Genomic DNA, 15,526 nt, shown 5'->3' on the forward strand with positions numbered 1-15,526 from the left:
CAGACACAGGTACCCAAGTCAGTATGTACCCCAGCATGACCAAACAGCCACCGTCCCACCGCAGCAAGGAACATGGCAGCTACATCCACAGTCGTCATCGATTAAGCATTCATCACGATGATCGTCGAACCTGTCTACTGAGTATGTATGGATCCTTTGCGGGCCACGATAAGAAAGGGAACACAAAAGGGGAGGGGGAAAGGGGGAAATAGAAAGAGCGAAAGAGAAGAAAAAGTAAACAATTTCCAGCAATCAGACATACCGCAGCCATGAACTCATCGAGCGCCGTAAATGCCCTCAGATGCAGGGGAATGATTATGCGGGTTGATGTGTTATCGTCTCCACTTGGCTCCTTGCATGTGGACAGGAAGGCATGTATGTAGGTGGATAAACATAGTAAACCGGCGATTCTCGAGGTCTCTATCTCGGGTTTCTTTCTTGCTTTGTCTCTTTCCTTTTTTATGTTTATTTTTATTTTCTTGTTCCACACTGGGGAGGGCAACGCTGGAGAATTGATCATGCGAACAGTTAAAATAACCCCAAAGCACGAACCGAGGAAACCCCAAGAGGACAAGTCTCAACCCCTCTCGACAAGAACGACAAGAATCCAATCCGATATGCGATATATCACCCCAGGGATTGGCAAGAGCCAGACGCATGCGCCGTAGTAATCGTTAAGGCTGAATGGGCCTTGCGGATGGAACCCTGGCCCACAGACTCCTCACTTGGGGGACGATCCCCCTCCGCACCGTTGGCCTCCTACGCACATACATACATCGGAGGGCGTGCAGAATCCGGTTTTGGGGAGCGTTGCGAGTGGACGAGGGGGCAATTAGACAATGGGGTTCATGATTGGCATGGGGAGGAATTCGTCCCTTGTCACATTCTTGTCTCCTCGGGATTCGGGATTTGATGAAGATTTAGCGAGTCACTTCCGAGGAGCAGTAGGTAGTACTCCGTATGCGTAGTATGCAGGTATGAATGAATGAATGATTGGAAGATATTCAGTGCCTTGACAACCATTGCATATACTCGTTTCGGTTATTTGCTGGGCCGGTTCGTTGGGGGAAGGAAGGATTTTATGCTGAGGGTCGATTCATTTATCATTATGAAAGAGAAATATCGCCATGCCGCCCGTTCCCTCACTCTGAAACGAGTGGAGAACTGCGTAGGAAGAGGGGAGCCCGGAGAGACTAGAGAATTCAAAAGACTCGGCAAAGGCCGTAGGGCAGGCGGTTACTAGGGGAGAGGAAACTAACTAACTGGCTAGCAGGCTCGCTAGCATCATTCGGCAAACCGGCAAGTTCTGATCAGACCTGGGAGGGTCAATCAATCTACTTCGTACGTACTACGTAGTATATCAATCACGAATTTCTGGTAGCCCTATCGGATGCCTGGTAGTTGGTCCCAAGAATAGACCAAGAACCGCCGTTCTTGGTAGAGCCGCGAGAGGTGAGCGAGAGAGAGAGATGGGACTGGTCTCCAGTCGATCCTTGAACCGTGTCAACCGGCTCCAGAGTATGACCTAGTGATTTCAGGAGTTCTCCTCGGATCCGCTCCAATTCTTGGCTGCTATAAATCTCCGGAAAGTCGTCGTAATTGTCCGCCGCGGAGTTCTTTTTGTTCTTTTGCCTTCCCCGTATCTACACCGCTACACGGGGACTGATTGGGCATGCATCGCGTTGTCCAGACCGCCTGCAGGTTCGCGCCCTGTGGTTTACTTCTGGATTAATTTCTCCTGCCTGTCTGTCTGTTCGTCAAGACCTTAATAGATGAGCAAGACGCCGATCGGGCAGATCTTGGCAGGTGGTTACTTTTCTCAGTGCGACGCTATCGCAGCAGATCATGAGATGCTCATTCGACTCCACTTGTGCATAGATAGGGATTCATTCTGGGGGAGGGATGAACTGTCAAGCGACTCGCTCCCCTCTCGCCGAGATAAGGTACCGCATGCACCTACGAGGAATTTTCGCGCTTCAATCAACCAGAAGCTCTGTGTACCGATAGGGAAGCGAGCGAGATACGGATACATGCGCCCCATACGAAGAGCTAAAACCATGTACGCTGTACGACGTGCTCTGCAGCCGCGTCGCTCATTGCGACTCGTCGCATCTTCGTCGCCCCGGGCCAAGAGCGAGCGGACCTTTCCAAGATCTAGGCAACATGGCCAAGAGAAGCTGGAGCAGTTGCGAGATATAAATGAACCAACCGAAATAGCTGCCCAGAGGCGGGATGAGAGATGGACCGGTGGTACAAGGACCGACCAGAACCCGAAGAGGGCTGCCATCGTCGCATAGTTCCGCCCAAGGGTAATCATCGATGATGAAGATGACTCTACCTGGTCGCTCGCTGCCACGCCCCAAGGCCACATGTCAGTGATGCGGAGATCTGGGTGGACGACTTCCGAGGGACTGGCCGGGGCGCTGGGGCTGGGCTCCAGTCAGGGGGTTTCATCGGTCGCCAACGCTCGTGATTCCGGCTTGTCATTATCAGGATTCAAAGGAAGGTAGCGAGAGGGTCCAGGATATACGTATGCCCGTTCCCCCTTTTATTTGAGACTCTCCAGAAAGGACCAGAACTAGGCGGCTAGTGAGTCACGTCCAACGTTGGAAGTAAGGTATCACGGACCGGATCGACATGCTGGAGACTAACAACGAGCTGGACACGAAACAAAGACAAGCCACGACGAAGGCAGATGCGAGCGATTACCTAATTTATTGGCTTATTGCACCACTCATACACGAAGGCAGCTGCAGCAGGCCGGCAAAGACGGCCTGCGGAGCGAGGGTGCCAATCTCTCGGCAGGGCTCGGCGAGTGGCTCGGCGTTTGTTTGCGGAGGGCGTGGCCATTCCGAGGTCGACGAGGACCAGTGCCGGAGAGGGGATGGGAGATTGAGGCCGACGTCCCAATCAGAGGGGGTTGATTGACATGCAGCGTGGTAACTCTAGTCCCCGTTGACCAGGGCGTAGACAGATGGGCAGCCTGCAAGACCAGGTGTCCACTGGTGAAACCGGCGTCAGCACTACCTGGTCAGGTACGGTACCGTACGGCCTGGTTACCGCGCCAGATCGGGTGGTAATACCGCCAAGCCGCGCATCCAACCTCCGAACGCGGATCACGGGCGGATTTTTGGCCCCGATCGGCCAATCAGCGCTGCAGCAGGCGCCGCGATAATCCCCGCAGCCTCTTGGCATCTTGGCGGACGGTATTGTAATTACGAGCCGCGTTCGTTCGTTTTGGGCCGGGCGCCGCATTCCAACCACTCGTTCCTCTTTCTTTCCTTCAATCTATTTCTCCCTAGGAATAAATCATTCTTCATCGTCTAGCGGCTCTTCCCGCATCTTCACGATGGAACGTTGTCTGCTCGCGGCCTCCTCGTCATGACCGTCTCTCGGTCTCCTTCTCACGAAGTCTAATTCCCTTGGAACCTCGTCTCCCTTCGCCATGGATGAATTTATGTGACTCTTTTTGACGTCGTCCATGCCAAGGGCTCGGCAGCTGGGCGTCTTGGCAACAAAAAAGCCAGAAGAAAGACTTACCCCTTCCGCTGCAGTCACCCTCGACAAGACTGGCCTTTTTCTCTTGGTTCTTGTCCTTTTCTTGGGTTTCCGCTCTGCATCTGTTGTCTTGGACCGCCTCCATGGCAGTCCTATAAGTCTCCTGGTTTCCTCCCTCCGCTCCTCCTGGTCCTGGTCCCCCCCTCCCTATCGCCCGGCCTCCGTCCTGCTGCTGCTGCTGCTCCTCCCACCCCCCTATCTCCCCATATTTTCACCTCTGATTGAATCCACCCCTCCCCCACCGCCTTGCTTTGCTTTTGGAGGGATCGACCGACAAAAAACCCTTGCCCTAAGGACCGAACAAGTGATGCCCCTTGCGCGTGAAGCCATGCGGTGAGCTTGTCCCTGTCGCTCTGTGTGCGCCTTTGTACCACCTTGTGCTTCTCCCGCCGTAAACGACTTCTCAAGGGGGTCTGAGAGAGAGAGAGAGCGAGAAGATATTCGTTTGCTTCACTGTCTCTCCCTCCCTCGATTCCCTGGTCTCCGCCCATCATGAGGCAGCCGGAGATGACCCATTCGCCCGCCTACTACCAAGATCATGGTCACCTCATGACGACATCCCTCCACGACCCTTCCACGGCTCCCGCGGTTCCTCCTGCAGCGCACTATCCATCGGACTCCCCATCGGATCCTACTCGTTCCAAGCAGGGGGCGGCCGTCTACCCTCCGTCAGAACTCAATTCGGTTGAAGACACCGCTCCCGAGTCCGTTCCGCCGGATTCGTGGAATGTCTCTTATCGTCACCAACATCCGCAGGAGTTGCACCGCTTGCCGCGTCACTACCAGCAGCCACAGCCGGGGGAGTCGATATACCCAGACCCCGACCTGCCGGCCGTGGCTCCGGTGTCCGTCCCTCCGTCCCGCCGAGAGAATGGATCTGCGTCGATCCCGGCGTCGTATACTAACGGGGCATCCCGGAAGGAAGATAGGGTTCGTGGAAGTTGGACCGATCACTCGTCATCCATGTCTGGCGACAACCACCATCATAGTGCACCTCGCGTTCACAAACGGCCGATCCATGACGAAGAACCCTTGGCGGATGATAGCCAGGACGCATTGCTGATGCTGGTGAGCTTTCCCTTTCATGTCATGTTGGTCCGCGGAGGGGTGGTAAATGTTCCATCGTTGCTAACCATCTTGCGAATGTTTTTAGTTTCGACTGTCCCTGCCGGTGCCCATCTTTTCACTATGTGCATCTCTATACACCGTCTTCGGCCTGTTCTTCGTCGTCTTCACCGCCCCCTTTCGTCTCTGCTCCTGCATTCCCTACCTCCGATCCACCTCGTTCCGCGCGCAGCTATGCGATCTCCTCGTCCCGCAGCTGCATATCCACGAGCGACTGGTGTGCCTGCGCAAATCCTCGTTTCGATCGGCCTCGACGCAATCGATCTATAACAATGATCCGGACCGACCGGCTTCAAATCCGTGCGAGTCCTATTCCGTAGGCGGCCTCGTGGCAGTCCTGCTCTTGTCGTCTCTGCTCTCCATGGCGTTTTTCCTTCTCGTCTGGACCGCGGCGTTCTTCTGGGTATTCGCTATGGTACTTGGCAATCCCGATGGCACGGAGCGGAAAGACGACGGCCGAGCGGCTGTTCTCGGGGTCGCCCGATGGTGGCATACATGGTTAGGCAAGGCTCGAACATCGCCTCGCTAAAAACCCGCCATCTGATGATCACCTCTTACCTTTTACCTCGATTTCATAGTATTTTTTTTCCTCCTTATTTTGGATATCCCCCCTTTTCTGTCATCTGTTATCCAGCGTGATTTCATCCTGGTTTATTCTTGATTAACATTTTTGTTTTGACGTTGGCATGATACCAATGTTTGGGATGTGTGGAATGATCTTTTGAAGCCTTTTCGTCTTTTTTATATCCTTTTAATCTGATTCATGCGTGAGTGTACCGGAGTTGGAAATGGTCGTACCGGCGCCGGGGCGTTGATTTGTTGCCTGCTTCTTACCCGCCTGCCTTTTTCTCTTGGTTATCTTATCGAATCCTTCCGAAAGACGGATGCGAGAGACGACTTTCGACCCAACCGAAGAGAAAGAGAAATCACAGCCAAGAGAATATCAGGCAAAATCGGCACAGTTTGCATGCAGGCCCAAACACGGAAACGGGAAATGGATAATCGTCGTCGAAATCACCGAAGGGAATTTCTGTGTGTACTGTACTTCTATCACTTGAAGAATTGATACCCAGGCTGGTCTTTTTTTTTCTTATCTTTTGGGGTTTTCTCCTTTCTTGCTAAATGTAAATGGCCTGGATTTAATTTAATATCTTTTGGTCTTCTCTTTGTCCGAGTTGTTTGGATTGCAGGGTCTGCCGCTTGTTTCGGGGTTGTTTCGGATTCGAGTTCGCATTTGGATTTCTTTTTCTGAGCACCGACCGATCAGATCAGATCAGATGCGATCAGGAGAAGTAAAAGGACACAAGACTCGGAGACAGCGACGACAAAGGAAGAAAGAAAGAAAGAAAGGAGACGAGCGCGCCGCAGGATTAAACCACCTAGACTGGCTAAGCAGGGTAGGGCAGGGTAAGGTAGGAAAGGCCGGGCAGCCCTAGAAATTTAATTTCGATCGAGTGAGCGAGTAAGTGAGTGACTCGGACGATCTGATCTATCATCTTTCGGGCCCGGGCTGATACGATAGTCGATACCCTGCAGTCTGCGTGATTGCTACTCCGGACGCGGCGTAGTTACTTGCAACCTAGAGGGCTAGTCCGGTCTAGTGTCAGCAAACTGCAGTAGTTGATTGTTATTTGCTAGGGACAACGAATTCATCTATCGAACTAGTGAGATGTCCGATCCGGAGATGCTGATCGATCGAGATGTTCGGATCGATAATCGGTCTGGTCTGGGTTTCGGGGGCGGATGCTTCCGTCCGCGAACTACGAACTAGTTGGTGCGGATTGCTAGTTGGAGTCTATGCTGGAGTTGGGTTTAATCCTTGGTTTTATTATATACTTTTTATTGAACGAGAATAAAGCAGATAAATACAGAAACAAACAAAACTTCAAGGGTATAAAGATACCTAGAAAAGTCACAAATCAAACCGAACCAACCAATCTGTCTGGAAGCCGGAATAATACCATCAAGATAGGATATGACAATGACAATGACAATGACATCAGATGAGAAATATGTATGATATTAGAAAAGAAAAAAGGACATAAGATGGAGTGAGAACCCAAACCAAGGGTACTGGGTACTGTTTTGCTTTTTGCATAGCGTTGCTTTTGCTTTTGTGGTTGGAATTTGTTGTCTGTTTCATCAACGTCGTTTCAATTCGAAATTGGATATTGTTTTTCCCCCTCCCTTCTCTTCCTCTATCCTCGTCGTCCGTTTCCAAATCGATTGCCACCCCGTCCACCACCGCCTCGTCCGCCACCACCACCTCGTCCACCAAAGCCTCGTCCGGCACCGCCTCGTGCACCACCTCCTCGTCCGAAACCTCGTCCGCCACCCCGTCCACCTCGTCCGCCTCGTCCGTTGTCGTTGAAGCGCTTCTGGACGCGTCCCTCACTGGCGCCGTGAACCTTGGGCATGCCGAGACCACGACGACCCGGGGGACCGCCACCCGAATTCCTGGACGCGATGGCGGCGGCGTCATCCTCATCCATATCCATCTCGTCGGCGGCGCCCTGGAACTTCTTCTTCTGCTGGTTCTGGCCCATCTTGACCTTTCCGCGCTGGCCGCGGCGCACGGCGTCGGGCCCGCTGACGGCCGCGACGTAGGCGTTGACGCCGCTCTCGCCGCCCGCGCCTTCGCCGGACAGATCCATCTCGTCGCCGTCACCGTCACCCAGGATGAGACGGCCGTCGGCGTCGACCTTGGCGGAGTGCTTGCGACGCGACCCGGGGCCGGTGTTGAGGAAGCGGACGCTGGGCTTGGTGGTGGAGATGTTGGCCAGGGCGTCGGACGCCAGCAGATCGAGCGGGTTGTCCTCTGGCGACGTCTCGCGGATGTACTGCTCGCTCTGCTTGGATTTCTTGCCGCCGGCGCGACGGCCGCCCTTGACGCCTTCTTCGTCGAAGTCGATCTCGCTGGCGTCGTCGTCCGAGTCGGAGAAGTCGGAGTCGTAGACGGCCTTGTCGAAGGCGTTGTTGTACGTGCGGCCGCCCTTGGCGTTGGCGGCCGTGTTCTTGGCGGTCTCGCCGGCCTCGTCCTCGTCCTCATCCTCTTCACCGGCCAGCGCGCCTTCCTTCTTCTTCTTCTTGGATCGCTCGCGCTGCTTCCGGATGTTGACCACCAGCTTGCGGTCGGCCTCGCCGACCAGCTCTTCCACGGGGGGAGCGCCGAAGCGTCGGATCAGGCGATCCAGGATACCCTTGACCTTGCTGCGGAGACGGCCCTTGTGCTCCTTGCTCCACACCATCAGGTTGGGCACCAGGGTGCTCAGGCGGGCGCGGAGGCTTTCATCGGGGAGCACGACGACGGCGACCTTGACGAAGCCCAGCACCGATCGGACGATCTCGCGGTTGTTGCTGGTAAGGAAGAGCTCCACGGTCTGAACGAGATCGTTGCGCATGGCGGGCTGGATCTCGGTGTGGAAGTCGAAGAACAGGCGCGAGAGCGCCGTAACGGACGCGGCGACCATGTGAGGCGAGCTACCGGCCAGACCAGCAGACACCATGGTGAAGAACTCCTCGATCGTAGCAGGAGCGTCGGGGGCGTCGTCGGGCATGTGGGGGACCATTCCGTTGCGGATCATGGTGCCGGGGGGGTTGCGCTCGGAATCGGCGGTTCTCTTCGCAAGGTGAATGAGCAGATCGAAGGAGGCGGTTCGGGCCTTCTCGTTGCTCTCCTTGCAGCCCAGGACGACTTCGGAGAGGACGGAGGGAATGAAGTGCAGATCGGAGGTGGGCAGGTAGGTGATGAGCTCGTGGACGGCGAGCATGCGGTCCCGACGAGCCGATGCGGGCGTCTTATCGGCGGTCGAAAGGATCAGGGTCTGCAGCTCTACGCTTCGCTCGCGAAGGGCAGCGCATCCAGTCTCCGTCGAAGCCAACCGAGGAATCAGCTTGTAGGCCTTCTTGACCAGCTGCTGATCACCAGTGTACCCGTTCAGGACGGCCGAGGCAAGGGCAAACAGGTTGGCGAAGCTCTCGCGAGGCAAGTAGATCGACATGGCGATGACCAGGTCGATCAGGGTGTGGGAGGTGGGCGGCATCTTGTCGCCGGAACCGCCCTGCTGATGGCCTTGCTTGTGTGCTTCCTGCTCCGAGGCAACCGACGACTCGAGCATCGTGGTGACACGGGTAAATGTCTCGTTCAGTTCCTATAGCATAATGGTATTAGTGATGTCATTTGGGAAGACTCAGTTTGGGACGAACCTTCTCAGGGGTAACGCTCAGATAGGCGTTGATGCACTGAAGGATATACCCTCTGTAGTGCGGGAGTGTCTGGCTGTACACGTTGAACAGCACAGCCAGCAGGTTGCTAGCGAACCCGGCCAGGTGGGCAATGTTCTTCGCGGCGGCCGCCTTCGTGATTCTTCGCTGAAGAATCAAGTCATCGCCCTCCGTCTCAACAGACAAGATGGCCTGGTTGGACTCGACCAGGTTCTGGAGGGCCCTGCAGATATCCACCCGCAGATCGGTCTGCTTGTAGAGCACGTTGGAAAGAAGCTCCGCAAAGCCTTGGTCGAACGACTCCACCAGATCCAAGGGAAGCTCGCAGTAGCCGGGGAGCACCGCCCAGGTTTGCTGGACAAGCGTCTCGAAGATCTTGGTCTCCACGGGCTTCTCCGCAGAGCTGAAGTCCACCATCTTCTGGTAGAGCGCTTCACTCAGAGGAACGAGCTGGGCGCGGAAGTGAGCGAGGTTCGTGTTGGTGACATGGTCACGGAGAACAGGAAGGAACCAGACACGGCCTGGTTGGCCAGCCTTCTGTTCGATGATGTTCAAGGGCAGGATCTCCAGGACTGCTTCGGGACCCATGGCTTCAACGGCGCTGCCGAGAACCTGATCCGCCTCCTTCTTGCCGTGGAACGATTCGTTGCTGCGGAGTTCTCCCACCGTCTTCACAATGGTGTCCAAGAACGGGCTCGAGCGCCACTTGAAGCTGTCGAACATCGCCGAGCACACGTTGAACACTTCGGCCCACGCAGCCTGATACTTGACGGAGAGCAGATCGGTCGCAGCCTTCGCCAGTTTCTCCAGGGTCTTTTCATCGTAGACCGACGGTTCGATGATAACAGAGTTGGGAATGCAGTTGGCCAGGAACGAGACCAAACACTCGGACGCCGACACGCGGATGTTGCTCGACGGGGAAGCCAAATAGCTGGAGATCATGTTGAACAAGGTGGGCAATTTCTCGAAGGTATCCTCGGGGCTGATCTGCGCAGACACATCGTAGCCGCGGGACAGGACCGCGATCCAGGGCGGAAGCAGCTGGGAGTCGTTCTGCGCCGGCTTCAGCTCCGAAATGGCGTCCAACAGACGGGGCAGCTTCGAGGACGAGAACTCATTGGCCATGCTGGAAAAGATGACCTCAAACACCTCGAACGCGCCCATCGTAATGTACTCGTTGGTCGACCGAGAGGCGTTCATCAGCAATTCGCAAAGCGGCTCGATCTTCTTGCTGGGCCATCCGCCCGACGCGGTAGCGACGGTCTTCACTAGCTGCAGGGAATGGATGACCAAGGGATCGTGGTTCTCTCGGCTGTGGGGGTCGTTGCGGCCGCGTCTCTGCTTGGATGCAGCGGCGATGCTGTCGCCCAATGTCCGCATGCCGGTCTCCGCACACATGTCGGCGGCGGGGTGGTCGAGCGAGGGACTCGGGGGAGGCGACTTGAGGACCTGAATCAGAGCATCCTGGGCTCTCTTGCGCACCTTGGGGCGGTGGTCGACGGCCAGACTCAGAAGGCCGGCAATGGCCCGACGCGGACCGATCTGGGTGTGTGGGAGGTTCCAAGCGGCCGCATCCTGAGCAATGAGCAGCGATTCGAGGCAGCCGATCGAAGGCCGGAGCAGCGGGGCTTCAACTTCGGGCAGCGAAAGAGCCGGCGCAAGACTGGTAAGGATCTGGGAGAATTTGGAGCGGAGGATCGACGCGGGGACGTAGCCAGTGGTGATGTCGAGCAGGTAGACGACGGAGGTTGCCAAGTCCTTGTTCACAATTCCTTGCGTGGTGGACAGCGACTGGGATAGCAGAGCGAGCAGTGCGGCGAAGTAGGCTGTGGCAGAAAAGTCTGCTTTTTGATCGCGGAGAGTATCCTCGACTGCGGAGAGAACCACGGCGGTCTTGGAGGGAAAATATCAGCAAAGGGATTATTTTCGCGAAGGAGCCAGCAGATAGATTGAATGATCGAATCGAACCATTGGGCAAAGGCGGGACTTACATGGTGCTGGTTCTGCAGTTTGGGAGACTTGATCTTCTCGAGCTTCTCCGCCAGGGTCGCCATGACGGGCAGATCGACCAACAGGCAGTTGAGAAGTCGTAAGCAGAAGGGGGTGTTCAGAGGGAAGGGAAAGAAAGAAGTTGTTTCTTTGGTGGATGCGGAGAGTTTTTTTTTCTCGAGCGATCCGAATGGAATTTTAATCAGTAGAAAAAAAAAAAAAAAAAAAAAGGTACGGCAAGTCTTGGCATCGCTATCGATAGCAGTTGATCGTCACGGCAGTTCTTCTACTGATCTGTTGTGAATTACCAGTAGACTTCCAATTGCTGCATTTGCATGTAGACTCTTCCTCTTAATCATTGCTGATTGCCAGTACTCTCGATCCTCTCATGGACTTGTTTTCATCGGATTCCCAAGTGTGGCCCCTACGCCGGTTCCGACTGCTAGCCAGTTCATATCGATGGTTTTGTCTGAATACAACAGAAAAGAATATCAAGAGCAGAAAACAAAGGGAAGAAAGGGCATAATAAGACATAATGATCATCAAGCATAGCCACCGGCTTTCTGCTTGCCGGCCAGGTCCACCAAAGTTCTCGATCTTCCTCATCTATCAACCAACCCTTTCATCACCGAAGGGTTACCAACCACACGGTCGACGATAGCCCGATTGTAGGCCCAACGGAGCCCTAAGATCACTCTCATGCATTCCCCTCCCTGGCACCGTCAAAGTGCACGGTCGGGGAACGGGGTCCGACAGCAACGGCGGACCCGAAGAGCGTTCTCGTTTGCATTTGAAATCTCGGACCACCAATCATCTCGAGAGCTATGCTAGCTCTCGAAGTGACAAAGACAGCCGATAGGCTAGTTTTCGCGCCATTGTCGGATGTAGCGACGCAGACAAGAGACGCGACATAAAACAAAAAGAAAGTTCGTACACGACGCTTAAAACAGAATCTCTCCGCTGTGTTCGGGCTCGAATCCAAGACACTGGAGTTTACCCTGGCGCTTCTTGTCGCCCGTTTTCCGCTGCGCGTCCTCTTGCTTCTTCAACTCGAACACTTCCTGGAAGGGGGCTCTTTGAACCGTCGTTGGCATTTCGTCTTCCTTGTCAAGGTCCTGCGGTAACACATTGTCAGCACGTGGAACGCCACTCTTTTCGAGGGTATAATGCATACGATTTCACCCAGAAGCAACACATTCTCTCCTCGGACCAGGAAAATACCCCGCGGGATGTCGGCATAGAGGTTGCCCGCATACATTCGTTCGATGGTATCCTGAAGAACAAGGTTCGCTGCAGAGGTGATGACGTTAGACGGGCGAAACGAGAGGCGACGCGAGTATTCCCTACCGAATTGGTCCCAGCTTCTCAACACTCCAATCAACTTTCTTCCATCGCGCAGAACTAGGACGAGTTTCTCTGCAGTGCCGGTTAGCCGGGGAGAAAAAAAGAGCCTCTCAACCTTATGAGGTCAAGATAGAGGCGCGCGACAGCACCAAAAGAACCAGAACATACTATCCGTCAAATCCAACAGCTGAGCAGCAGTGGTGAACATTTGCGGGGGTAATTGCGGCGGACCATGCGACATCGGTCCCAGCGTGTTATTTTGCTGCTGTTGCTGCTGCTGCGGGGGGAACCCCGGGGGCGCGTTGCCATGCTGAGGACCAGCTGGAGGGTCATTGATCGAAAGGCGCTCCATCTTAATTGAGTGCGAATATGTGGAATGGAAGTTGGTGAATGTTGGGTCGAGGAGGGGTTGGTGGGCAAGCGACGATTGCGGCGTCAATTCTAGGGAGACGGTACTCGGTCGGAATTTCGGGGGGATCGGATAATACTCAAAGAATGGATAGAGCTCGAGATGCTCGCATTCTGCAACCACGGTGATTGAACAACTTGGAGCTCAAGGTAAGCTGCGCTGGAGCAAGGCAAATGAGAGAAAGGATGGTGTGAACAAACTACAGAGCGATGCGGGATTCGACCGGGGTGTTTGTCTTGTTTGTCTGCCGCCCGGGGAATATCGCGGCCTTAACTATACACTCGACCAGGTCAGGACTCGAGGATCACTTCGGGGGAAATAGCAATAGTTCATAGATCTATTCTCCTCTAATGACACTACCGATTTTCCATGGACATTGCAATTGGACCCCCAGTGTGTGTAGAAGACGCCCTCGCCTATCCATCCCGTACCCAGACCATGCGGGGAAATGCGATGTATCAGATATGAAGTCTCACCGAGACTCCCTAATGTAGATCTTGGAAATATCACTAGAGGGGTACTGGGAAGATGTTGATTTCGAGTTCGGAGCCCTCCTAGTCTCCTGCCTCCTGTCTGGATGCAAAGCAATTTGCCCCGTCTCTGAAAGCGCCTGAGAGTCAGATCCGCACAAGGTTCAATCTCCAACAAATTTTCCATCGATAAACATGATTTACAGAATTCGACATGAGTCATTGAACAAGGCCATGTCTGTCAGTAAGCAGCATACCCCACGGCCGTCCAGATCAAAGTAAGTAAACCCCGAATGTCCCAAAATATTTACAGAAACACGACTAATAGAATCGCCGAAAGAAGGTGCCAGTCATGAATTCTCGGTGCGGCCAAAATACCAAGCCAAGAAGATCCAGAAGAGAAAGAAAACGTGAGAGAAGATCGGCAGGTAAAGAAGCGTATTCCCATGAAGTGAACGAACGAGCGATTGACGGATTGCAATCACCCCAGCCAACATCGATATTCTCCCTGCAAGGGATACTCAACACCGCCTCGTCTGCCTTGTTACGCAACGCTCACCCCTCGACGCTGGCCCCGCACTCTTTCCTCTCGCCGCCGACTATACGGAGCACAATATGGTTCGTCTGACGAGCCGATATTCGCCCGGACCGGTTCCTGCGATCGGTGATATGCGGGACTCGACGGCGGCGGCGGCATCTGCATGACTTTGAACTGGTCGACGCTGATGATGCGCAGCCGGTAGAGGTACTGCATCAGCTCGAAATCCGGGCGACTGCCGGCAAGCGTCTGGCCCTGCTGGTAGTGAGCGCCGACCACATGGTCCAGCATGAGATCCCAGCCCTTGTCGGTGGGAGTGTCGCTGAACCGCACCGTCGGACACAGAGGGCAGCGCGCCGTGCGAGGGGGCTCGTGGGTCCGAAAATGGCTGTATACATGGGTCCTCCACTGATCGGGGTCATCAAACGTGTGATGGCAGTCCAGGATGTGGAAGAGGCAGATGTATATGTGCTGCTGGAGACGCGCGCGGTGAGAAGGGACGACAAGGGCCCCCGTGCCGTCGTCCTCGAGGATATCTTGGCCTGCGATGCCGGACGCCCACCTCGTGTCCAGGGACAGGCTGGTCGACGAGGAGGCTTCCGATGCGTTGTCGCTCGATAGAGACGGGACAACCATCGAGGGCGGCATGTTTCTTTGGCAATACTGTGTGGTTTCTCCCTTTCTCCCTGCTACGATGACTTCGCGTGCCTTTCTCACGCCCCGGGTCAACAAGGTACGCCGGGTGTTCCCTGATGGCAGGAGGATAGACCTCTAGTCCGAGAGACGCACCAGAAGCACGGGGGAGCAGCCTGGATGCCAGTCGATCCGGAGAATAAAACGTCCGTGCGAATCCTGTGCCCACATGCTTAGTCTATGAGCGGCGATTAAGGAGGACAAGCCCCGGCCATGGTTTTGCTATCATGTCGCCATTTCCCCGATGCTCCAGCGGCGACTTGCCAAAGCGGGGGGGAGTAGCGCCAAGGTGGAAAACACACAGGGAAGGCATCTCATCTCGTTACCTTTGTTTTTATCAATTTTTTATCAGGATACCAGCGTCAGATAGGCAGACACCGTCAAGATGCCCGGCTAAGGCAGGACGAGAGGAACCATCTGGAGCATCATGCGGTCCAATACAGATGAGCCGAGATGGAAAGAGGGGAAGTTGGCGGCCAACAAGATAGAGCGGCTTTGAGCCTCCGTGCGAACATGGCAAAGGCAGGGACTCAGTACTCACGGTCAGGGCCATTCAGCCCAAAGGTTGAGGCAGCTGAAAAGCAAACTAGTTTTTCTTTTTCTGGGTTTCTTTTCTTTTTTTAGTTCCCTCCAGTAATTCCAATTCTTCTTTGTGTGTTGGTTTGGGCCTTCTTAGTACCGTACCGTACCATACGCGACATGCCTCTGCTGCCATATCTTTCAGGCAACCCCAGAGCGTCTTCTCGATCCTACCGACCTGACTACTACTCCGGAGTGAGATAACAAAAACCCATTCGAGAGTAACTTCGCTGTAGATCATCTCGAGTCCGTGACCGTGTCATGCGCTGACGGAATCCGGATTTCCATCCGCGCGTGAATGACTACCTACACTGAAAGCATGTACATACAGTCCATGCATGATCACTAGGCCTCCCGCTATCATGACTAGAGGGGAGATACTACTGGATAGATAAGATCAAAATTGGTAATCAAAACTTTTCTTTATTTTGTGTTGGCCTGCCCATCCTGCTGGGTTGTTCTGAAATCTAAAGAAACTATGGGACATGAATTGAATAGAAAATGGAGAGAGGGTGGAAATCGAATTATTTGAGGCCGCAGCCTTGGAGAGGAGAACAGAGTAAAGAAAAAGGCTGAATAGCAAGTTCTGATTGGAAA

At 54.4% G+C, this 15,526-nt stretch overlaps 5 protein-coding genes across 5 annotated transcripts; 1 reads left to right on the forward strand and 4 right to left on the reverse strand.

The window, feature by feature from the left end:
- Window positions 1–4,050: 4,050 nt before the first annotated feature.
- On the forward strand, window positions 4,051–5,212 carry P170DRAFT_360019 (uncharacterized protein; the record flags this gene model as incomplete). The annotated part of the gene is made up of 2 exons (XM_024844395.1): window positions 4,051–4,626; window positions 4,712–5,212. The coding sequence occupies 2 exons, from the start codon at window positions 4,051–4,053 to the stop codon at window positions 5,210–5,212; spliced, it is 1,077 nt and encodes a 358-aa protein (XP_024703195.1).
- A 1,298-nt stretch (window positions 5,213–6,510) lies between these two features.
- Window positions 6,511–11,049, reverse strand: P170DRAFT_410265 (mRNA-binding protein RRP12). The gene is made up of 3 exons (XM_024846840.1): window positions 10,899–11,049; window positions 8,890–10,800; window positions 6,511–8,834 (listed from the first exon to the last, which is right to left on the reverse strand). Exons 1-3 carry the CDS (start codon window positions 10,959–10,961, stop codon window positions 6,882–6,884), a joined length of 3,927 nt encoding a protein of 1,308 aa, XP_024703196.1. The 5' UTR covers window positions 10,962–11,049; the 3' UTR covers window positions 6,511–6,881.
- A 156-nt stretch (window positions 11,050–11,205) lies between these two features.
- Window positions 11,206–11,669, reverse strand: P170DRAFT_199525 (uncharacterized protein). Its single transcript, XM_024842753.1, has one exon. It carries the CDS (start codon window positions 11,500–11,502, stop codon window positions 11,248–11,250), a length of 255 nt encoding a protein of 84 aa, XP_024703197.1. The 5' UTR covers window positions 11,503–11,669; the 3' UTR covers window positions 11,206–11,247.
- A 168-nt stretch (window positions 11,670–11,837) lies between these two features.
- P170DRAFT_360027 (U6 snRNA-associated Sm-like protein LSm1) lies at window positions 11,838–12,592 on the reverse strand (the record flags this gene model as incomplete). Its single annotated transcript, XM_024844396.1, has 4 exons — window positions 11,838–12,011; window positions 12,071–12,186; window positions 12,244–12,312; window positions 12,409–12,592. 4 exons carry the CDS (start codon window positions 12,590–12,592, stop codon window positions 11,838–11,840), a joined length of 543 nt encoding a protein of 180 aa, XP_024703198.1.
- A 611-nt stretch (window positions 12,593–13,203) lies between these two features.
- P170DRAFT_437611 (uncharacterized protein) lies at window positions 13,204–14,758 on the reverse strand. The gene has a single exon (XM_024849408.1). It carries the CDS (start codon window positions 14,303–14,305, stop codon window positions 13,664–13,666), a length of 642 nt encoding a protein of 213 aa, XP_024703199.1. The 5' UTR covers window positions 14,306–14,758; the 3' UTR covers window positions 13,204–13,663.
- Window positions 14,759–15,526: the final 768 nt, after the last annotated feature.

The sequence above is a fragment of the Aspergillus steynii genome (assembly GCF_002849105.1).
Source record: "Aspergillus steynii IBT 23096 chromosome Unknown P170scaffold_5, whole genome shotgun sequence".
Lineage (NCBI taxonomy): Eukaryota > Fungi > Ascomycota > Eurotiomycetes > Eurotiales > Aspergillaceae > Aspergillus > Aspergillus steynii.

Excerpts from the sequence above, each read along its gene's own strand:
- P170DRAFT_410265 (XM_024846840.1), bottom strand. The coding sequence starts at position 10,961 with ATGGCGACCCTGGCGGAGAAGCTCGAGAAGATCAAGTCTCCCAAACTG. Across the intron at positions 10,801-10,898 it reads AACTGCAGAACCAGCACCAT|ACCGCCGTGGTTCTCTCCGC; the intron begins GTAAGTCCCGCC and ends TTTCCCTCCAAG. Across the intron at positions 8,835-8,889 it reads TGAGCGTTACCCCTGAGAAG|GAACTGAACGAGACATTTAC; the intron begins GTTCGTCCCAAA and ends ATTATGCTATAG.
- P170DRAFT_199525 (XM_024842753.1), bottom strand. The coding sequence starts at position 11,502 with ATGAGGAAGATCGAGAACTTTGGTGGACCTGGCCGGCAAGCAGAAAGC.
- P170DRAFT_437611 (XM_024849408.1), bottom strand. The coding sequence starts at position 14,305 with ATGCCGCCCTCGATGGTTGTCCCGTCTCTATCGAGCGACAACGCATCG.